The sequence below is a fragment of the Hemicordylus capensis genome, chromosome 2, assembly GCF_027244095.1.
Source record: "Hemicordylus capensis ecotype Gifberg chromosome 2, rHemCap1.1.pri, whole genome shotgun sequence".
Taxonomy (NCBI): Eukaryota; Metazoa; Chordata; class Lepidosauria; order Squamata; family Cordylidae; genus Hemicordylus; species Hemicordylus capensis.
The window spans coordinates 329,118,872-329,141,868 of NC_069658.1; the positions used below are offsets into that span (position 1 = coordinate 329,118,872).

Sequence of the window (22,997 nt, forward strand, 5' to 3'; positions counted from 1 at the left end):
GTAACTAGGATACTGTATAACTGTATCTTAAATTTGCCAAACTTAAATTTTTAAGCTCTTAAATTTGCCAAACTTCAAAATACAGAAGTGACATATTTTTTGACGCTGTAAGAGCGTTTGAGGTGCACAATTTTCTTCAGCAAGGAAAACGGAAAGGGGCTCTACCACCTTTTCCTGCAGTTTGACAGCAAAGAAAAGAAAGCAAGGATCATCCGCCCCTACCCCGGGGACACTCTGTTGTTGTGTCGTTTGTCTGGCCAAGTTTGAATATAGAGCACTTCTCTTTAAGCGAGAATCAGCTTGCTTGTCCCTTCGTGTGGTGGTGCTGATGGTGACGGTAGGCCGTAGGCAACATCCTGGCGCGCGAATGCTGCCACAGTGTAGCTTCTCCTTCTTAACAGCTGCCCTGGCCTGGACGCTGCATCTCCTCCGCAGGGCGGGCGAGCAGCGCGCCCTTTGATCAAACGCGAGGAATGGAACTGCATTTCCCAGGCTCCTCTGGGGAGCCGATTGCTGGGCACAGGTGGGTGGGTCCGTGGAGTATTATCCAGCCATGTCTTGGGGGCAGCCGCCGCTGGCTGGGAAAATGCTGCGGGCTGGACCTGGCGCTGCTGTTCGGCTTGTGGCTGAGGGCTTGGGGTCTTCCTCTGGCTGTACTGCACTCGGGAAGAGGGGCTACGCTTCTGGGCAGGTGAGCTGCGATGGAGGCGTGTGTTGCACCGCGGGCTTGCCCATTTGCTCCTGGGACAAACAAGGGCAACTTAGCGCGGCCGCGGAGTGTGCAGGGGGACATCCACATCCCTCTCTGAACTCCGTCACAAAGGCACGAAGCCGAAGCGGTCATCCCTGCGGGCGGGCGGGAGGGAAGGGCCGGGGGCCGGGAGAACATCGCAGTGGAGGAGGGCATCGATCAGTGGCCAAGGCTGCTTATGAGTTTGGACACAGAGAACAGAGTTCAGTCACGGACGACGGGACCTGTTTTGAATGCCCCGTCATCACAGCCTCGGGATACCTGAGTTTAGTGGGGAGCGAGCAGGCACACCTCTCTTTGCACGTGTGCAGCAGCTGAGTAGATCTCTCTCTCTCTCTCTCATTTTTACACTTGTATCCTGCTCTTCCTCCGAGGAGCTAGGAGTGGTGTACATGCTAATTTTTATCCTCACAGCAGCCCTGTGAGGTAGGTTAGGCTGAGAGATCCATGACTGGCCCAGAGACACCCAGTGAGTTTCATGGTTGAATGGGGATTCGATCTCTTCAGGTGGAGCCAGCCCTGAGGGTCAGAGATTCGAGACCGCTGGCTCTTGGGCCTTGGCGTCCTTCTCTTGAGAAATGGAGAATTGTGGGAGTTTCCCCGCAGCGGGTCTCATTGGTGTAACACAGTGAGCCCATCGGAAATGGGAGTTAAATATCTGACCAAGAGTTCTCATTTAGGAAGGTGTGAGATGGACACGCTGCTGCAAAAGCCCTTTTGGCCAAGTTCAGGGGGCCAGTAGTCCTCTTGACATTAGCTTATGGCAGGGCCGCCACCTGGTAGTTCTTACAGCACAAGCTATAGCCAAGTTGAACAGAGTTAAGAACAGCCCAAGGCCCATCTAGACCAGCAACCTGTTTCATACAGTGGCCTACCAGATGCCACTGGGAGCCTACAGGCTGGAGTTGAGGGCATGCCCTCTCTTCTCCTGTTACTCCCCTGCAACTGGTACTCAGAGGCATCCTGCCTTTGAGGCTGGAGGTGGCCTATAGCCCTCCGACTAGTAGCCACTGGTAGACCTCTTCTCCATGAAGTTATCCAAACCCTTCTTAAAACCATCCAGGTTGTTGGCTGTCACCACATCTTGTGGCAGAGAAGTCCACAAGTTGATTATGTGTTGTGTGAAAAAGTACTTCCGTTTGTTGGTCCTAAATTTCCTGGCAATCAATTTCATGGGATGACCCCTGGTTCTAGTGTTATGTGAGAGGGAGAAGCATTTCTTTCTATCCACTTTCTCCACACCATGCATGATTTTATAGACCTCTGTCCAGGGGCGTAACAAGGCTGGAGTGGGCCCAGAGACAAAATTTTAAAATGGGCCCCTCGCTGATACACACACACACACACACTTCACATGTGACTTGCCTCTGGGGGGCCCCTCGATGCATGGAGGCCCCCAGGCAGCTGCCTCCCCTTGCCTAATAGTAGTTACGCCCCTGCCTCTGTCATGTCTCTCCGCAGTCGTCTTTTTTCTAAGCTAAATAGCCACAGGTGTTGTAGTCTTGCCTCATATTTCTAGTGCTCTAGGCCCTGATCATCTTGGTTCTTTAGGTTGTAACTAAAGGAGTGCTTTGTGTTAATGGGTTGTGGCAGTGTTCCCTGTAACAAGGATTCCCAGATGTTGTTGACTACATCTCCCACAATACCCAGCCAAAGGACAATGAGGTGGGGATGATGGGAGTTGGAGCCCACAACATCTGGGAGCCCCTGTTACAGGGAACACTCCTTGTGTGCATGAGGGAGGAAGCCTTCCAAATGGGGACCCAAGTCTCAATGGCTGCATGAGTCTGCAGCTGGCAGCCTGCAATGGCAACTTCCTTCTGACCATATTAAGAACTGGAAAACCATTATTTTCACTTAATGTTAATGAACAAAGAAAGAACAGAGGGGGTGGACCTAGAGTTGTTCAGCTCAAGTGGAAGCAGAAACCTGCATTGTCTATTTTTCCAAATGCCAGTACTTTCTTTCCCAGCCGTGAGTGGTTTTACCATGAAGGACCCTGCAGAAGTGAAAAATATTGTAGCCACTGCCACTTACTACAGCAAATTGTCATACAAAGATATTAAAGAATAAGTATGGGGTTTTTATAGAGATAATCAGACACAATCTCAGCCTTAAATATGTAGGCAAGAGCTTAAACAAGTGTGAAAGTGACACAGAGTAGACTTGCCAACTTGTGGGGTACAAAGAGCAGGCAGGTTTGACATTGGACTTGTGATAACACACTAAGCAAACGAGACTGGTGACAAAGGTCAGAGGTCAAACACCAGCGTCTGCCCTTGGTCCCAGAGGGAGAAGATCTATCCCTGGAGCCCTAGCACTCTACATTAAAGCCAAGTCCAGCTTCCCTCTGTCTGTGGAGAAACACTTATTGGAGCTGTCCTATGCCTTACACAGAAACAGGTGGCACCTGTCTAGACTGCATTACTGCAATTGAGCAAGTCATATTTGCCAATGTTCCTCGTAACAAAAAGAGAAAAAAGGAAGAAATCTCCCTGCACTTAGAAAACTAGCACATCAAGGAGGAAAGTTTTGTGCCGCCCTTTCTGTGACGTGTTTACCACATGCTGGGAACTTTTTAAATGGAGGGATTTGAAAATATCACTCCTACTTGCAGTCTGGCATAATGGAGAATACCCTGCTCTTTCCCCCTCCTGTTTGGAGTTATAAGACACCCAATGACAGGAAGTTACTGTCTCAAATGTTCCCTTGCTAACTGAGCAGAGGCACCTTTTTAATTGGTGGGTCTCTTATACTGAGCAGGGTGAGAGCAACTGTCCCTATCCAACCCCAGTACAGCAGCCTTCCAGTGGCTGTTGCTGGTGTCTACCTTTATGTTTCTTTTTAGATTGTGAGCCCGCTTGGGACAGTTAACCATATCTATCTATCTATCTATCTATCTATCTATCTATCTATCTATCTATCTATCTCACTTTGAGAACTTTGGTTGAAAAGTGTTGTAGAAGTAGAAGTAGAAGTAGAAGTAGAAGTAGTAGTAGTAGTATCATGTTCTTCTTTTCTTAGCCCAATCTGGAGTCATTTGGGGTGTTACTTGTCTCAGAGGCTGCCTGTCACTTGCAGTTGAGCTGGCAAACTGGGTAGGGGAACAATGTTTTTTCTGCAGCAGAGGAGACTATGTGGACACACATGCACACCTAGGACATGTGAGGCAACTGAACGCATTTGCTCACAAAAGGAGTTATTGAACCAGCAAAAGGCTGGTGCCAACTGAAGATGTTCTATCGCCAGCAAGAGCCTCTCCTCTCTTTGGATCCTCAGGCCAGCCCTGATCTAGAGGAGGTGCCTGAGCTGTCCTCCCCCTTCTCCTAACTAGGCCAATCTGGAGAGAAGCCTGAGCAGTCAGGCAAGCACCTTTGGATCTGGAGCTCAGCCTTGGGATGGCATCACCTCCACTCCCATGGATTCAAGGGTGATGGAGGGTGTCTAAGGATGAGGCAGGAGCCTTGCTGGGGGCTCCAGGGGGCCTCTGAGGAGGGATCAGCTCTGGCTGCTCTGGGTCTGAGGGATCTAGAGGGCTGTTGTTGGGACAAGGGACTCAGGTGGGGGCAGGCCCCCTCTTCTCCTCTGATAGGACCTCCTCTGAGTCAGTCTGGGTGAGCCCCAACAACATGCTCTTTGGGACTGCAAAATGGTACTGCTGAGAATACTGTCAGTACAGTATGGTCAGGATCTGGCCTTTAGGAGGAAACTCAGAGCTGGCCCTTAACTGAAGTATAGTAGTTATAAATAGGATCAGGGTGGAGTGCTCCCTTTTGCTTGTTCCAGGGTTGGAAATGGCTGTGGTGGGACCAGGTGATACCTACATGGGATGGACTGTTTGCCCAAGTCTACTGGGCTTGGGACAATTTCATATGTTGCCAGTTGGGACGCTTTTTGTTTTCTCTTCAGGAGAACCTGAAACAGACGCCACTCTATGATTTTCACCGGCACCATGGAGGGAAGATGGTGGCCTTTGCAGGCTGGAGCCTTCCTGTGCAATATACACACAGCCACTTGGAATCCCACCTGCACACACGCCAACACTGCTCCCTCTTTGATGTGTCTCACATGCTGCAGGTGAGAGGAAGGTCTGCAGGTCATGATGTTGCCTTACTATACTTGCTTCTCTTCAGCGGATTTAACGGACGCTATTTCTTTCCCTTCCATATCCCCAGTGGTCACTTTCAGATGCAGCAAATTTAGCTGTGTATTAACTGCCCTTCACTAAGCACTGATTTTTGGGGGGCCAGTCTCATAGGGGCAAGATGCTCATGTATTTTGAGGAGCACATGGCTGCTTCAAACTATGGCAATGCACAGGTCTCTGCATTTCTATCACAGGCTGTTGGTCAGCGTGCCTTTTCTGAAACCTTCAATGGGCATTCACCTTTAAGAAAACATGATAATGACACTTAGCATTTGTATAGCACTTCTAGAGAGTGCTTCATACGTATTATTTTCATATCATCCTTACAGCAATCTTGTAAGGTAAGTAAGATTATTCTCATATTGCAGTTGATAGGGAATGGTTTGCCTATGGTCATCTAGTTAGTTAATAGCAGAGGCAAGATTAGAACCAGCAAAGTTCTGATTTGCAGCCCAGTCTCTTTGCTGCTATGCTACACCAGCTCCCTCTAGCATCCAGTCATGCAAATGCCTCTTGTAAAAGTGGTTGACCAATATGAACTTGGGCAGGAACATAGGAAGCTGCCTTCCAGCAAGTCAGACCATTGGTTCATCTCGCTCAGTATTGTCTACACAGACTGGCAGCGGCTTCTTCAAGGTTACACTCAGAAGTCTCTCTCAGCCCTATCTGGAGATGCCAGGGGGAGAACCTGGAACCTTCTGCATGTCCATTGTGTAAGGACAGCTCTCTCATGAGGCCCTGTGTAGTGATGGCCTCAGGAGGTGAGTGTGCCGCAGGGTGGTGAGTGTGGACATGCCTTGTGCCCCGACTAGCGGGCGGGGAGCTTCTGTATTCATGCATGGGGGCAGAATTGTAGTCAGACTTGCAACTCGGGTGGCCTTATCCTGAAAAGGCGTTGAGTGGAAGAAGGTTTGGGGAGTGCTTAGTGCAGCATGTTTAGCATAAACATGCTGCAAAATTAGGCATGAATCTAGAAAACACAGTGGTATGTTTCCACTTTGCCTCTAAACTCTTGGAAGGATAAAGAACCATGGGGCACCTTAATGTATTTCCAGACCCTGCTGATCTCATGCAATAAATGTGTTGCTAGTTGTTCATTTTTGGTAGGCAGTCCAAATATGTGTTCTCAAAGTAGTGGTGCAGTTGTGGAATATTCCATGTTTCCAGCACTGCAAATTACTTTGTGACTCTCCTGGGCCAATTAATGCAAATCAGTTTAGATTAATATTTATCAATCAGTGTTAATTGTGTTATCTGGCCTCACTATACAGTCTGATTGAGAGACTAACCTGGGCTTTTTAAAAGCCCTTCACTGGTAGTTATGGTCACATTATAAAATCTAACTACTGTATATAATACTAAGCAGCTGTTTAGCTGGGCAGTGATGCCAGGCTGAGATCTTATGTCATAATAAGCTCTTGGATGATATGAGGGCATTCTGTTTTACAGACTAAAATATTTGGCAGAGACCGTGTGAAAGTCCTAGAGAGCCTAGTGGTTGGGGACATTGCAGAGCTGAAGCCTAATCAGGTATGTTGGAGCCCAGTGAGTTACACGCATATATGCTCAGTTTGGATGTGAGACACTTATGTTCAAATCCGTGCCCAGCCAGGTAACTTGGGACAAGTCACTGTTGTTGAACCTGCATTATCTCACAAGATGGTTATAAGGATGAAAATTAAGAGAAACTATATCATCACCTTCCCTGAGCCTTTGAGAGGACAGGAAACAATTCTAAGTACAAATGGGACATGGGCACCATGACAGGACATTTCTGTGTGTGATCAAACCAAGTGAGCCTCTTGCACAGATGTACTATTGTTTGCCCTTCCCCTTTTTACAAACAATAGGCTAGACAGCACAGAGACTGAATGCATAACACCCCAAAATAAATGAGTAAAGGCTCACAAAAATGGCAGGACATTTTGGTAGCCCTGCTGTTCACTGTCTGCTTAAAAAACCAAAAATAAACACAATAGGACTGGTGTCTTTGTACTGTAGATGAGTGCACAGATACTGCAAAAGTCTAAAGGAAAAAACCCTGATACAACCATGGAAGCATGGGGAGGGGGTGGAGAGTGGAGTTGCTTGTCACTGACACCAACCAATAGGTGTCTGCAACAATTCTAGAACTACATTCCACTTAGCAATTGCGAAAACAAGGCATGTGCCAAACGGAATGGGGGAATTGCTTTTTCCAGCTTGTGGTTTTGTTGTTGAACGTCTACCCCCAATTTATAGCCAAAGCCTGCCTTCTGTTGCTTGGTAACTGTTCCCAGTAACTTGTTGAGAGTCAGGCTGAGCCTAACTGTACTTGCAGGGCACTCTGTCTCTCTTCACAAATGAAAAAGGAGGCATCATAGATGACTTGATTGTGACCAGCACCGAAGAGGAGCACTTGAACGTGGTATCCAATGCAGGCTGCGTGGACAAGGATTTAGCTCTCATGCAGGTACATGTTTCCCATCAGGCAATCCCCCTGGGGCTCACCCTAAAGAAGAAGCAACAGCAGATACAGCCATGATAGGTAGGTAAATTGAATTACTCTGGTTGGAGTAATTCAGTTACTCTGGGGGAACTGATCTTCTTTGCAATTGACAATGGACCCTGTAAGAGAATGGAGCAGATGAGAGGAAAGTGTCCCTCTCACGAGTGTCATGATCTTGCTACCATCTCTTTCCTTTCACAGAACAAGGTGAAGGAAATGAAAGCAGCCGGCTGTGATGTGGACTTGGAGGTTTCAGACAATGCTTTGCTGGCTCTGCAAGGTATATCTCTCACCTTTCTCATTGTTGCTCAGTCACAGGGAACTTGGGAAGCATTGTATGCACTTGCCCTGTGAGAAGCTGCACTGAACTTCTGGAATGCCAATTGCTGTGATCATATGGCATCTCTCACTCAACAGCTTTCCTACTTACCTTCCTGGGCCAGCTTGTTGTAATGGAGTTGTTTCCATCACCTTGTTGCATTTGCCATACGCATGTCCAAAGCATCCTGTTTTGCTTGGTCAAACTCATTTGACTCTTGCAAGGTTAGCTTATCAGCTGATGCAGTACCAACTAATCCTAGGCCTTCCAAATTTGACCCACACATTCTCTTGTGATATTTCCTCATACTCATAAGAGTATGAAGAAATCTCTGCTGAATCAGGTGGCCCCATCTAGTTTGGTATTTGGTTTCCGATAGTGGCCAACCAGATATTTCTGGGAAACTGACTGGGTATCAAGGTAATAGACCTTCTTTGTTGTTCCTCCCCTGCATCTAGGGTCATGTTAAGATTTGCAGGGTCATGTTATGGCTCATAGAAGACCTAATGTCAGTAATGTTAGGGTCAGTAATGTCACCAGAGCGAGGACATAAATATAGTAACATAGATTGCTATGATTAAATATTATAATATTTAGCCTACTAAATATATTATCTATTTAATTGTCTTATTACTTGGAGAGCAATTGGCCTGCACACTTTTCCTTATTTCATCAAAAACAAAAGACTGACTTTAAACTAAAGGCTGAGTCCTTAAAATGAAAACTGAACATTCAGAAAAGCCTTTTCTAAACCATGTGGCAGTGAATTCTACTTGGCTCCCCCAAGGCAAAGACACAGTAAGACTAGGATCATGTTTGACACGTGACTGAACCATGTCCTTCAGCAGAAATGCTTCATTCTCACTCTGTCACTTAACTGTCACTTAAACACCTTGGGAGAACTGGCATGACTAATATCCTCTTGGGCATCGTGTAAAGTCTTTCAGTTTTGCTTGTTCTACTTCCTCCCTCTTTTCTTTCCCAGGTCCTGCCATGGCCCGAGTGCTGCAGCCTGGCGTGTCAGACAATCTGGCTAAGCTACCCTTCATGAGCAGTGCAGTGATGGGTGTGTTTGGAGTGCAAGGCTGCAGGGTGACACGCTGTGGCTACACAGGCGAGGATGGTGTGGAGGTACCCCATGGTCAGCTCCTGGTTCAGCTAGCCCAAAGTATAAAAGGTGGGGAGGTGGGCAGCAACAACCATGTAGTGGGGTCGTGTCTATGGTTGGGGCCCCCGAGCAGTTTTTGTCAGGCTGGGAAGATGGTGCACATGGTGTCAGTACATCAGGCTGCTTGAGGTGAGAAGAGGGAGTCAAGCAGATGGTGTAATGTGCAGGATCTGGCCAGGTGAGTGAGAATCTAAAACTGAGTTTGTTTTGGGGGGGGAATCACTCTGATCAAATTAGAAATGTTTTCTCTTCCTCAGATCTCTGTCCCTGCAAGCCGAGCTGTGGAGCTAGCTGAGCTGCTGCTTAGGGACCCTTCTGTGTGGCTGGCTGGACTTGCTGCCCGGGATAGTTTGCGCTTGGAGGCAGGGCTCTGTCTCTATGGCAACGACATTGATGAAAACACAACCCCCGTGGAGGCTAGTCTGATTTGGACCCTCGGTAGGTGCTGACTTTGTCTCTGAGTTCATGGTCATCCCCTTTCCTTGCACCTTCCCAGCTAAAATCAACCAATGCAAGACTTGATCAAACTGCTCCAGGGCCATGCAAAGCCATTACTGAGTAGGCTGGACACAAAGCACATGGAACTATGTTTTTGGCAAGGGGAGGGAAGCTGTAATAAGGCCATGCACTCTTTGACACTGTGTATGGGGAACATAGCAAGCGACTGCCTATGACTGGCTATTTACTTAGCTCACAACAGTGCGAGTTCCTGTTCTACAGGCACTAGTGTGACATCTTGTTTCCAACTGCTTCTCAGGGAAACGCCGCCGTGCTGCTAAGGATTTCCCAGGTGCACCTGTCATTCTGGCCCAAATCAGAGAGAAGCCCAAGAGGAAACGTGTGGGGCTGACCTCTACAGGGCCTCCCGTCCGGCAGCATGTGCCCATCCTCAGCCCCGAGGGCAAGGTTATCGGTATGTGGGATAGTAGTACTAGAAGTCCTTCCCCTCACTGTACAGTAGGAATCTGGGCAAGTGACAGAAAGCATAGAACACCACCTCAAACCCTGATGCTGTAGCCAGCCCTATACAAACAGTGTCCCAGATTCAGATCAGATAACACCAGTCCTGGTTTGTCATGCTGCAGCAGATGTGTGCAAGGGTCTGAAAGCCAACTGGCCAAGCCACATCAGTTCCTTGCTCAATGTTGAGAAGCAGCTCCGGTTAGTATCCCACAAGGAGTATGTTCTAGAAGTGGAATAAATCTTCAGCTCTGTTCAACTGCAATCAGTGCAGTTGATTGCTCCTGGGCCCCATGCCTGTTGTCTTCCCAAATATTACAGTGGCAGCTGAGAGCATTTCTGAAGGATTCCACTGCATACTGGCTAAACAAGCAACCTCAAACTGCCTCTGGCTATGCACACCATCCATAGTTTGACCAAATTATTTGTCGTCTGTGGGTCAGTAGTTAAGTTATGGATAAAAAGTAACTTGGTCCTTAGCTTTAGGCAAAAGTCAGGCCATTCTGGGTGGCTGCTTGCAGAAACTGGGTAGAGAAGGCCTGCTCCTCACTAACACATCATCTGCCTGTTCCTTCGTGCACTAGGCGAGGTTACCAGTGGCTGCCCCTCACCCTGCCTACAGAAGAACATTGCCATGGGCTATGTGGAGAGTGAACACAGCAAACTGAGTACAGCCCTCACAGTAGAGGTGAGGAAGAAGAACTGCCCAGCTCTAGTGACCAAGATGCCCTTTGTGTCCACCCATTACTACACAGTGAAATGAGCTGCTGCCACCAACCCTGCCTTCCAGTTCTTTCCCCGTCACCATCTGAGAGGAAAGGATTCCATTAAGGCTCTGGCAGAATGGCTGCTATGGGGCGGGGGGGATCCAACTCTGAAGGACGAAGACCATCACAGTGTGCTGAAGAAGAGAGGCTTCTTTTGGCCCAGACCACAGAGCAGACTAGGAGTCGTTTATGAAATCATACTGCAACCTCCTGACCCTTTGAGGTTGCCCCTTTAGGTCCCAGTACTGACACCAGAAGGCTTGTAAGAATGTGAGATACTCCAGTTTCTCAACAGAGCCTACACACTTCTTGTTTCCCCAAATATTAAAGAGGCCTTAACTCCACTCCTGCCCTCCCTTTGTTTGAAATGCCATTTTAATCTGCCTACATGTAACCTGCTCCTTTTCTTGTAGTAATTTGATGTATACACAGCTGTAAGAAAGGAGACCTATCCTTATAACTACCAGCCCTGCTTCCTTTTCTTTCTCCTGCAATAGTGAAAGTTTACTGGGTTATTCCTTCCCCACAAGAGTGTGAGAACACATGTGTTTTCTGCATAACATGTAGTTTGGCTCTCAGCTAATGTAGCATAGAATGTTAATTGAGTATTTGTGCACAATCACTATTGTAATAAGATCCAGATTACATTTGCTTTGTTCATCACTTCTTTATAATCCATACATTATACACAGAGGGCAGCATCTGGCAGAATGGAGGGATGCTCAATATCACATTAACACCACTAGTACCACACACAGCGAGCTCTACCTTACTCCTCTAGGGCATGAGCACCAGCAACTAGGAGCGATCGTGAGCTCAGAGATACTGCCATTGGCACACACTACAAAGGTCAACTGGGCAGGGAACCAGCAAGGTTTTGAACGGTGTGGACTAGCAGCACCAATGACATAATAGATTTGTTTATTGTTAAACTAAACTGGAAGCTGGGAAAATCTTTCCTCCAATCAGTGTACTTTTCCTCAGCTCTGGGGTATGCTTCCTTTCTGAGCTGAGGCTGGCTCAAGGCAAAGGAAACTTCGAGCACCACTGCTGAAAGAAGAAGGGGTCCAGGCAAACCACTGGCTTAATATGACATGGAATAGAGGCAGGCCCAAGGCCAGTCTGCCAAAGGATTTGTGGCCCAGCAAGAGGAAGAATAATGCAGACAACTCAATGAGGAGATGGGGAGGAGGTTAGCTTCCCTAACCTGAGCAGAGCAACCCTGAGACACAGTATTTGGTAACTGAATGGAGAGAAGCAGTCACAGGTGAGTAGTCCTCACAGCACCAAAGTTGGCCAGCAGCCAGGCCACAGGATGGGTGAGAGAGCAACTGGCTGCAGTTTTCTCAGCACTGAAAGCAAGGCCTCTGGGCGGGCAGGCAGGCAGGCATCAGCATCCTTTATGCTTCTGGAGCTCCAGGAGTCCGGTTGTCACCTCTGCCATCACTCCCGATGTGTTTTCATTGTCTCATTGCTTGAGCTCTCCCTGAGTAAAATCAAAGAGAGCACACACACTTTAGCAGACCAGAAGAGCACACCAGAGGAATTCACAGCCTGAATTCCTCTGGCATTGGATTCCCAAGTGAAAACTGACTCCATCACCTGAACAGACTCCAAGCCAACAGATCACTCACTCACCACGTTGGGAAGTGTGAAGATCCATCTGGTGTCCCCCCGTTCTGTCCTCCAGGGCCTAAAAGGAGAGAATATTGTTAACCACACAACTCAGTTGGAAAGAGCTTTCTGGCTCCAAGAAGGATCTCAGAGTTTCTTCTATGCAAGTTGCAAGATGCTTCTTGAAGTGGGATTAGGGAAGGTTATAGACATCTCATTCTGTTCAATACCACTATGTGCTACCACCTGAAGAAGGGCAGCTTCCCTCTGGCTTTCCCCCTATCCTTTAAATAAGCTCATCATAAAAGGAGTGCCCAAAGCTATTCAGAGCTCTGTTAGTAGAAAAGACTCAGCTGCTATCAACATTATTATAATATTTATATCCCGCTCTTCCTCCAAGGAGCCCAGAGCGGTGTACTACATACTTTAGTTTCTCTTTCATAACAACCCTGTGACGTAGGTTAGGCTGAGAGAGAAGTGACTAGCCCAGAGTCACCCAGCTAGTCTCATGGCTGACTGGGGATTTAAACTCGGGTCTCCCTGGTCCTAGTCCAGCACTCTAACCACTACACTACGCTGGCTCCAAACATGCTTTTGCAGCAAGTGAAGATTTCCATGTTCTGAATAGGTAATATAGTAGCACTTTTTTTTTAAGCTGCTAAGAACAAACAAATCATCCCTGCTGGATCAAACCAAGGGTTCATCTAGTCCAACATCCTGTTTCCCACAGTGGCCAATCAGATGCCTCTGGAAATCCCACAAGCATGGCATGAAGGCAAAAGCCCCCACTGTTGCCTCCCCCCCCACTTCCCAGCCAACAACTGGTATTCAGCAGCATACTGCCTCTGAACATGGAAGTTCCATATAATGCTTCATGGCTAACTGCCATTGATAGACCACTCTACATGAATTTGTCAAATCCCCACATCTTGTGGCACTGAATTCCATAATTCTGTATTTTTGTCCTATGTCTCCAGTCAATTTTGTTAGATGACCCTGAATTCTAGTATGAGCAAGAGAAAACCCAACCTGCTGCCTATCTGCCTTCTCCACACCATGCACACTTCTATAAACTTATGCTCCATTAGTCATATTTTTCTGTAACTAAGAAGCCTCAAGTGCTTCGCTTTCTTTGTACAGAAGGTACCCCAACTCCCTGGTAATTTTTGGTTGTCCTTTTCTGCACTTTTTCCAACTCTGACATTAAAAAAAATAAAATCAGGCAACCAGAACTTTTTTCCAAATGTGGCAGCATCATAAGTTTATATAAAGGCATTATGATACTGATACATCTTTTTTTAATCCTTCTCTGAATAATCCCTAGCATGGATTTTGCCTTTTTCACCACTGCCTCACACAGCCTTGACATTTTCACTGAGCTATCTATTCATCATAGCCCTAGCCTAGGATCTCTTTCCTGGTGAGTCCAGACCCCATCAGTTTTGATGTTTTTACCACAATGTGCATCATTTTACACTTACACTGAACCCTTTTGCTGCTTTGCTGCCCATTCATCTGACTTGAGAGTTCCTCACCCTGGCTGCAAGTTAAGTATCATCCCCCTACACATGCACAGGCACAGTGACACACGCAGTATTGTGAACCTGTGGGTTCTTGAGGGCACAAACAGCAACTGAACTCACAAGAACGTAATAATATAAAACCAGAATATTTGTGGAAATATTATACTATAGTGATACTGCTTATTATCTTGATACTGCTGCCCAGAACAAAACTCATTCTGAACATGAATGGAAGAAACTAGAGGGAACACTGGTGTTGAGGTATGGCTGACATCTAAAGCACAGCACAGGGTAGGAGAGGGTGAGAATCAGAGCAGAGGGCTTGTTGTGTGATAAGAAGAAACAAAGAGCCCTGTGGCATATAATAATAATAATAATGTGTGCATTATTCACCATTTCATACCTTGCTTTGCTTCCCCCAGACTCCACCCCGTCCCCTTTAACTACCCCTTTCTCAGTCATCATCTCTCTCCCTATTTTTCCCCATTTGATTTCTCAGTTCACATCGATACATTGCACTTGTGTACTCGCTGCATGCTTGCTTTTAAAAATACCAATTTATTTACTTCATCCTGCTCCGTGAGTCAGCTCAGCAGTAACAATGCAGTCCAGCCCACCTCCCATTCCCACTTTTTGCATTTCCCCCATTTGCATCCCACTCATTCTCTTTACTACTTCCAATCTAATGTTGCTTACTTTAAAAAATGTTTCTTTACCTTCCTCTTCCTCCCCCCTCCCCCACCCCATCAGTCAGAATCACAGGCAGCAGTAAAGTGACATTATGCACCAGCAGGCGCAGCCTCCGCTCTGCTTCATGCAGCCAACCACCACTCCCACGCGCTACTGCCTGCCTCACGTGTGCGTGCTCTTCTCTCATCACTCATGTGACGTGAAGTGAGTCTGCTCACAGCGAGGCCCCAGCCAGGAGCAGCCGCACTGCCGGGGAGGAAGGCAAGAAGGCATCTGCTATCGGGGCGACCCCCCACCCCCCACACTAAGAGAGATTGGGGCAGGTGCTGGGCTGGTGGGGGGCACATCCCCGCAGACCCTCGCTGCGGCTCTTGGAGCCTGGAGACCAAGATCTTGCCTTGTTGCTGCAGGGGCGAGCACATGGCCACCTGTGCTACGGGCTGCCACGGAGGGACATCTGGGGGGAAGTCTGGAAGCCCCCCCCCCCAGGACTGGACTTTGGACCAAAGATCGCCGCTGGATGCTAGCCAGGACAGGTGATGGGTGGAACCACAGGGAGTGAGATGCGGAGCTAGGAGTAGACAGGTGCCTTAGCAGTAACTGGCAAAGGGTAGATTTGTAGCTAATGAGTGGGATCAAAATACAAACACACACAAGCACACAAATCTCAGTTGCTCACAGGACTACAGGACTGTGTAGATTTGTATCTAACATGGCTGGATTCTAACACAAACACACAGGAAAAGAACTGTACAAGCCACAACTAAAGTACAGACCAGCTACAAAAGGCTGCTTCTGAGAGTAAATGCATTTTGAAGTCAACAGGACAGCTCTGTCTGCCTGATTATTTCAAAAATGAATACAATTAACAAATAAGAAATCTGAGCCAGAGTAGTACAGTGATTAGTGTGCTGGATTAGACTGGGGGAATCTAAGTTCAAATCCCCATTCAGCCATGCAACTCACTGGGTGACTCTGGGACAGTAACTTACCTCATCATAAACTTCCTCATGGGACTGTTGATATGATAAATGTTACCATGTGCACTGAGGAAGCACATGGGCCTCTTGGAGGAAGCACAGGCCATACATGTGAAAATCAATAAATCTATATATGATACAGCAGGGGTCAAATGCAAAGTTTCTGCAGACTGGGGGGGGGGGCAGGGCAGAGCTAGTATGAGGAAGGTCGTCCTCCAAGAACTGGCCCTCATCACTGACCACCCAGGGCTTCCTTATCCTTCCCAGGCCCCGTAAATCTCATGAGACCTGGGGATGGGGCAGGGCAGGGGTCCCTGCTGCGCCGGGTCTCTGCTGTGCCAGGCCCCTGCCCTGCCTTGGCCCACACCCACCAGGCCCCACCGCCTCCCCAGGCCCTGTCCCCACTGCACCCCCAGCTGTTGTCAGTGTGTGCTGCAAGGCCCCTCCCCTGCCCTGTTGGGCCCCTCCCCTGCCACGCCGGGCCCCTGACATGCTGTGCCCCCAGCTGTTGAATGTCAGTGTAGAGATCTGCACAAAACTGGCTTGCCTGGTTTGGTTTGAATCCAAACTGGGTTTGAACCGGATCAGGCATGTTCAGTCCCCCTCCCCACCCCGAACAGGGGCCCTGGTTCGGTTCAGGCCTGGTTTGGCAGTATCAGGTGCTATTAAATTTGACTTACCACTGCCAAAGGTTTCGGCAGCCTTGGGGGGTGCTACTCTGGCTGCATGGGGGGTATCTGGTGGCTCCCCCTCCCCCTGCTGGCTCCCAAGTCTCCATGGGCTGGTGTGGCCCATTTTGGCCCTGTTTGCGAGTGTGGCAGCTATTTTGGGATCCACCAGGCATGCGTGCGGGCCATTTGAATGGCCAGGTCACGACCCAGGTCACACAAATGAGCCACTATGTGCACATACAGGGTCAAACCAGCCCATGGAGACTCGATGGGAGGCCAGCAGGAGGAGGGGAAATGTTGGAGCCACACACACACTCCGCTGTGGCCGCAGCAGCACCCCCAAGGGTGCTTGGCGGCAAGCCAAACTTTTTTAAAAATAGAATTGAATGGCACCTGGCACCCCCGATTTGGCAGGGGGTGGGTGGGTTGGTTGGCTTGACCTCAAGCCAAACTGGGCCCGGTTCAGTTCACGGTGGATCCCTCGAACCAAACTGGTTCGAGCTCAAGCCAGTTTGCACATCCCTATCTCAGTGTGCACTGCTCAGCCTGATTGCCCAAGCTCCGTCCTGATCAGACTACAGCTGAAGAGTTCAGATTGTTAAGCCCTTGCCCCGCCGCTGTGCCACCGCACACTCCACCCCCCGTGGTTTGGTTTTAGGGTTAGAGCTTTGTTTTAGGTTAGAGTACTTTCTTTTAAATAGGGCCTATTTTCTGGGAACGGATGTTCTCCAGGAGGGTGCAGGGCAGGGTCCCTTGAGTCCCTTTGGCCTTGAGCAAGGTCAAAGTAAGATTCTCTGCGTAAGATTTCTTGGTGACTGCTGCGAGCTCCATGCCTGGCCTGGTGCTTCACTCACTGCTCTGGTGACTCTGCTCTGCAATCCGATTCTGCATTGGCACTGCAAGGTGCACTGCTCGTGGCTGAACTGGAAGTAGCTCTCTGGTGGTCTCACTGCTCTGTCTGCAATCTGCATTCTGCAATGCAAGGTCAAGTGTACTGAGTAAAAATGTGGCTGACACTGAAGAGGTTGTTCTAGCTGAGCTCAGCTTATGGTTATGCTTGCAAAGTGTGCTACTGCTGTTACAACAGAGTCATAACTATGTGCATGGCAGTGTGCGAGAGAGCAACTTGTGCCAATGATGCAGCATGGGCACCTGGCACTGTGTCTGACAGTCAGGGTCAGTGATTCTTTTTTTGACTGTGTTTTGCACACGTGTTCTGTGCTGAGAGAGTCCCTTTTCACTTGTGTGGCAGTGCGCTGTATCACCCATAGGGAATAATGGGGGGCTTGAACCAGCTCCCCATGGGTAGTGACAAGGGACATCAAAGTGGGTTGGGTGGTAGGGCATGATTATTCCCCCCATTATTCCCTAAGGGTTCTCGAACCTGTGGGCCAGTTTGAATCAAACTGCGGAAGCCAGTTCTTTGCACATCCCTATTATTTAGCATAGGAGATAATATTTCTAAGAATTATTTTACCCATTCTATTAAGTGTACCAGAGAATATTCTTTTACAAGTCGAGCTATATTGGACTTACATCCACTATTACAGATGCAAAGGCAGCAACAATATTCAGTTAGCAGTTGTGTGTTCATGAAGAACAGGATGATATATTTATATAGTAAGGAGATACTGAAACTGATCCTTAATTACACTTCAGGTAGCAAGTAACACCTGCCCCAAAAAAAAAAAAAAAAGAAATGTTAGAAGCTATGGCCCTGGGGATGAGGCCATAGCTGGGAATGTGGCCAGAGTTCTGTGGAAGAGCTACTGCTTAGCATACAGAAGGCCCCAGGTTCAACCCCTTGCATCTCCAGGTAAGGCTGGGAAAGACTCCTGCCTGGCGTCTTGGAGCAGATGCTACCAGTCAGTGTAGACAGTACTGAGATAGATGGGCCAATGGTCCAGCACAGTAGAAGGCACCTTCCTATATTCCTAAGTCAGAAGGCCTAGGTTTTTTCACCAGGTATGTAAATGCCCTGGTGGGCTGGAACCAACCATGACTTGGTGTGTGGGGGTGGAGGTCAATTTTCAGCACTTTAATTATTATATTAAAATAAATTATTTAAAAATATTAATGAAAGTGAGGGGGTGGAAGGTTAGAGTCAGGAAAAAGGGGGGGGGTGTCAGTAGGCTCTGGAGCAGGGGTGGGGGACATCTGGTCTCAACTGCACTGAGCTGCTGCTGCTCGCCAGCAATACAGGCCAAGAGCTCTTTGTGGCTCTTGCTGTTTCTGCAGGACATTCCTATCTGTGGGCCAACAGATAAGTCCTTGAGGTTCAGATCTGGGCCTTAGGTTGTGCAGGCCTGCTGGGGGCTCAAAAACCAATGTCTAAGTTATGGTTTGCATATGTTTTTAAAGCAGAAACCTAGGGCGACATACAAATAATTAATCCTGGCAATTACTGGCTGACCAGGCAAAAAATCCTTGCAAACTGAAGAGGTGACTAAGAAATATGTAATATTTGAAAATAATATTAATGGTAACCAGAATTACTCGACAAGAATAGTCTTTTCCATAACCAAGATCAGGCTAGTTTGATGAGAGGAAAAAATGATTAGGAAAAGTATTTTTAAAAAATTATATTTACAAACCCGGTTAAACTGGAGCAATTGGATGAACCTGAATGTTCCATCAAAGGCAGGGCTAACCTGGCTTAAGTCCAGATCAAGGCTGCACACCTCTGGCCCTCCAGCTGTTGCTGGACTACAACTCCCATCATTCCTGACTTTTGGCTGCTGTGGCTGGGAATGATAGCAGTTGTAGTCCAACAACCGCTGGAGGGCCAATGTTGCACAGCCCTGGTCCAAATGTTCTGATTAGACCAGTTAGTGGACTGTACTCATAAGTTTCTATGGCATTTGTACAGAGGTGTTCTTACCCCTGGACTTCTGGACCGAAGTCCAGGGCCTCCACACCCCCTGGGGGCCCCCAAATCCAATTTATTCTGTCCCAGGTGGTGTGTTCATGCCATGCCGCTGGCATGGCATGAAATTTTTGCTAATGCATATTTGCATAAATATACCTATTTTTAGGCTTGAGCCCGAAACGGCTCAGCCACGTTTCGACAGTGGCAGGGGTGGCTTCTTAAGGGCGGGGGAGGGTGCGCTTACCCCTCCCGCCGCTTTCCCCCACCGGCACTCTGTTTTTACCGAAATTCATGGGGCGGCAGCGTACCTCCCTGCCGCCCCTTCCCCCTTTCATCGCCATAAGTAGCCGGTAGTAGCAGCTGCGCGTTCACCCATCACGTGTGCATGGCAGACGGACACGCGCATGCACGCAACAGGCACACACGCAGGTACTACTTCTGGTGACTTCTGGTGATGGAAGGGGGAAGGGGCGGCAGGGATGTATACTGCCAACCCATGGGTTTCAGTAAAAACGGAGCGCCAGTGGAGGAAAAGTGGCGGGAGAAGTAAGTGCACCCTCCTCTGCCCTTAAAGGACCCCTCCCGCCAAAAGCCGAAATGGCCTCGGCTTCCGAAATGTTTCGAAGGCCTCTATAATGGCCTCTAAAATGTTTCGGATTCAAGTCTACCCATTTTAGTTCCGTTGCTGTTTGTACCCTCAAGAATCCATGTGTTTAAAATAATTGCACATTTCTCATTTGCTGTACCTAATCTGTATGTTTTCTAGGCTGTTCTTTGGACATGGGGCTACTACATTTCCCAAGAATTCTTGCTACAATAGATTGCATTGAGGAACGTGTGACATTTCCCCCAGACAGTACATTCAGTGCTATTGTAGGAGCTGCATCAAGTTTGGTTACACAAGTATTACATGTCCCTATTGGATATTGTGTGCAGTACCAATACAACTTGTTTCCCCTCTACTTGTTTCATTCTGAGATCCTTTTAAGCTTTTTCTCCCCCCGCCCCCTTTGTATTTCCTCCAGCTTGACAGCACTACTTTGAAAACAAAATTTAAAAGTAGCAAAGAGCTCTCTTTGCTACAGCAATGCTCTGTCATTTGGCAAAGTTTTATTTGCCATTATTACATGTTCGGAAGCTGCAGCATGCAGTGGTTTCCAAGCACATACAATCACAGCAATAGACACTTGACATATGACACAGGCCACCTCCTCCAGCCTCAGAGATAAGATGCCTCTAAATACTAGTTGCAGGCGAGCAACAGCAGGAGAGAGGGCATGCCCTCAGCTCTTGCTAGAGATATGCACGGAACCGGTTCGGAGGCCCTTTTTGGGCCTCTGAACCGGTTTGAACTACCAGTGGTTCTGCCGGTTCGAAATGGGGGGTTGACTTTAAGGGCGGGGGTGCACTTACCCCTCCTTCTGCTTGCCCCTCCCTCTGCTTGCCCCTGATTGGCGCTCCACTGTAAACCGGTCCAGCAGGGTGGCAGCATACTTCCCTGCCACCCCGTGTCCTCCCCCCACCCCACCCCGGTCACACCGAAAGTAAGCTGAAGTACCCAAAGTGCGCACACATGTGCCCGAAGAAGGGACGGGGCGGCAGGGAGGTACGCTGCCACCCCACCAGTCCGGTTTACAATGGAGCACCAGTGGAGGGGAAGCAGAGGGAGGAGTAAGTGCACCCTCCCCTGCCCTTAAAGTCAACCACCCCCCCCCCCCGTCTTCGAACTTCCCCCGCCTGGTTCTGTGCACATCCCTAGCTCTTGCCCTGTGGGCGTCTCAGAGGCATCTGATGGGCCACCCTGGGAAACAGGATGCTGGGCTAGATAGGCCTTCAGCCTGATCCAGCAGGGCTGTTCTTATATTTTTATACATTCAAGTATTATCATCCTCAACCCCCATGCCATTGTTTCTGTGTAAAGGTGGGGGAGTGTGTGAATCTGATCTTATTTATTTATTGTGGGGGGAAGGGCATTTGTCCCGCTTTTCTACTCAAAGTGCCCAAGGCAACTTAAAATAAGAATCAACATCCAATTAAAGAAGAAATAACAACAGTAAAATCAGCAGGATGTACAACAATGCAGCATGGTGGTTAGAATGCTAGGGAGCCCTGAGTTGAAATCCTTATTCAGCCATGAAAATCACTGGGTTACTCTGGATCAGTCACTCAGCATAACCTAACCTCACATGCTTGTTGTGAAGATAAATATAACCATGCACTGGGCTTCTTTGGAGGAAGAATGGGATAGAAATGTGAAAATAAATAAATAAATGATAGATTCTTAGGGCAAATCAAAGCAGTTACTGAGGAGATAGCAGCACATTTAGCTCTCTATATGGCCATAGGGAGATATGTACGTAATCACTGCATCCAAATCTGTACCATATTGAAAATGGCAATTATAGGCACAGTTCATTCACGTCCAAAGTGAAAGGGAAGAGGGGTGTTTTTGGAGTCAGCTAGCATCATGGTAGCAGCAATGCTCCTGGCGTCATTGGAAAAGAAGACCAGTTGAACAATACAGAGTATATTTCAAAATTCGAGAGTCCCTATCCCTCTCCACTTACCACCTTAAATGGCAGAGTGGGGAAATGCTTGACTAACATGCAGAAGGTTGCCGGTTTGAATACCCGCTGGTACTATCTCGGGCAGCTGCAATATAGGAAGATGCTGAAAGGCATCATCTCATACTGTGTAGGAGATGGCAATGGTAAACCCCTCCTGTATTCTACCAAAATAAAACCACAAGGCTCTGTGTGTGGGGTGCCAGGAGTTGAAATCGACTTGACGGCACACTTTACCTTTATCCCTCTCCACAGATAAGGCTCAGTCTTGAAAGATACCCTGGTATTGGTAGACATTGGTTCAGAGACACTCTGAAAAAGGCACCATCCGAACAACAAGGGCACGTGAGGCCTGTTCTAATCTAGGCACAGTGGGCAGACTAGAAAGGCTCCAACTCAGGATTAAATGGGAAAAAAGTCTGGCAACTTGTCCATGCTGCTCAACATGCCTGAACCAACAAGGAAAACAAACCAAACCATCAGTAGGCAGAATTGGTGAGCAACTAGTTTAACGGAAGGGTGGCTAGAAAAGGAATGGTGTGTGGGCTGCCCAAGGTGGGCGACCACCACCAAGTCCTAGGCTAGGGCCACCGTCACCCCCACTCCCAGCAACATACATGGCTGTTGTTGCCACTGGGCTGGCTCAGTGTTGCCCTGTACACGGAGGAGCACAAACTGGTGCTCCTCGGGAAGGCAAGGCTGGGCTAGTGGGGCCCCAGACCCCAGCTGCTGATCTCTACCAGCCGGCCCGAATAAACGGTTAGTGGGGAGAGGCCAGGCGCGACCCTGAGAGAGGCCAAGAAAACAGACAGAGCAAGGACTGGTGGGAGCCGGGGGGGAGGCGAAGGCAAAGCGGGGTACAGAGAGCATGCCACGGAGAGCGGGGGAGGGCGGCGCGGCTCCATCCTGGCCCCGGGAGAGGGCGGAGTGCTCGAGGTTCGCCGGCCCGGGCGGAGGCGGCTCTCCGGACGGGGCGAGGACTGGAGTGGGCGGCTGGGCAGTGGCGCGGGGAGGGGGGGGAGTCCAGAGAGTGGGTGTGGGTGGGTGGGGTCGTCCTACCTTGCCGGTAGTAGAGGCCCGTGACGGTGTTCCCGTAGACCCGCCAGGCTACCTGGATGCCGAGCAGGCTCACCAGCAGCCAGAGCAAGAGCAGCTGGAAGAGGGCGGCCCGCAAGTCCTGGGCCTCCCAGTCCGACATGAACTCCTGCCCGAGCCAGGTGAGGGCTCGCAGCGCCCGCGTCGGGGCCTCCCACTCCGCGGAGCCAGCCTCCGCCCCCTCAGCCGCCATCAGCACCCCCTGGCGCCCGCCCGCGCACTGCTGGGGATCGCAAAGCCGCCGCGGCTCTGGGCGAAAGAGACGCGCTGCGCCACAAACCTTCCGAAAGCTGTCACCGGCGCCGCATTGCGCATGCGCCCAAGGGGAGCACAAGCCCCGCCCCCTGCCTCTGGGTATGTGCAGCTCCAGGTTGCTGTCCCTTTTCTGTGTT

The 22,997-nt window shown here is 48.9% G+C and overlaps 3 protein-coding genes across 4 annotated transcripts in view; 2 read left to right on the plus strand and 1 right to left on the minus strand.

Annotated features, from left to right (window-relative positions):
• The first annotated feature begins 498 nt into the window (after positions 1-498).
• AMT (aminomethyltransferase) lies at positions 499-11,065 on the plus strand. Of its 2 annotated transcripts, XM_053295877.1 has the most exons (9): positions 506-691; positions 4,661-4,828; positions 6,347-6,427; positions 7,218-7,349; positions 7,587-7,665; positions 8,690-8,835; positions 9,130-9,310; positions 9,630-9,785; positions 10,417-11,065. In XM_053295877.1, the coding sequence occupies exons 1-9, from the start codon at positions 554-556 to the stop codon at positions 10,593-10,595; spliced, it is 1,260 nt and encodes a 419-aa protein (XP_053151852.1). In that variant the 5' UTR covers positions 506-553; the 3' UTR covers positions 10,596-11,065. The 2 variants fall into 2 exon arrangements, with proteins under 2 accessions (XP_053151854.1, XP_053151852.1); XM_053295879.1 differs by lacking the exon at positions 9,630-9,785 and having other exon boundaries at positions 499-691.
• Positions 11,066-11,241: 176 nt separating this feature from the next.
• TCTA (T cell leukemia translocation altered) lies at positions 11,242-22,949 on the minus strand. Its single transcript, XM_053295880.1, has 3 exons — positions 22,570-22,949; positions 12,238-12,292; positions 11,242-12,085 (listed from the first exon to the last, which is right to left on the minus strand). Exons 1-3 carry the CDS (start codon positions 22,796-22,798, stop codon positions 12,043-12,045), a joined length of 327 nt encoding a protein of 108 aa, XP_053151855.1. The 5' UTR covers positions 22,799-22,949; the 3' UTR covers positions 11,242-12,042.
• Positions 14,945-22,997, plus strand: part of UBA7 (ubiquitin like modifier activating enzyme 7) — a 64,109-nt gene continuing 56,056 nt past the window's right edge. The window contains exon 1 of the mRNA XM_053295872.1: positions 14,945-14,962. The gene's annotated coding sequence lies outside the window, so the exon portion shown is untranslated. The remainder of the gene's footprint in view (positions 14,963-22,997) is intronic.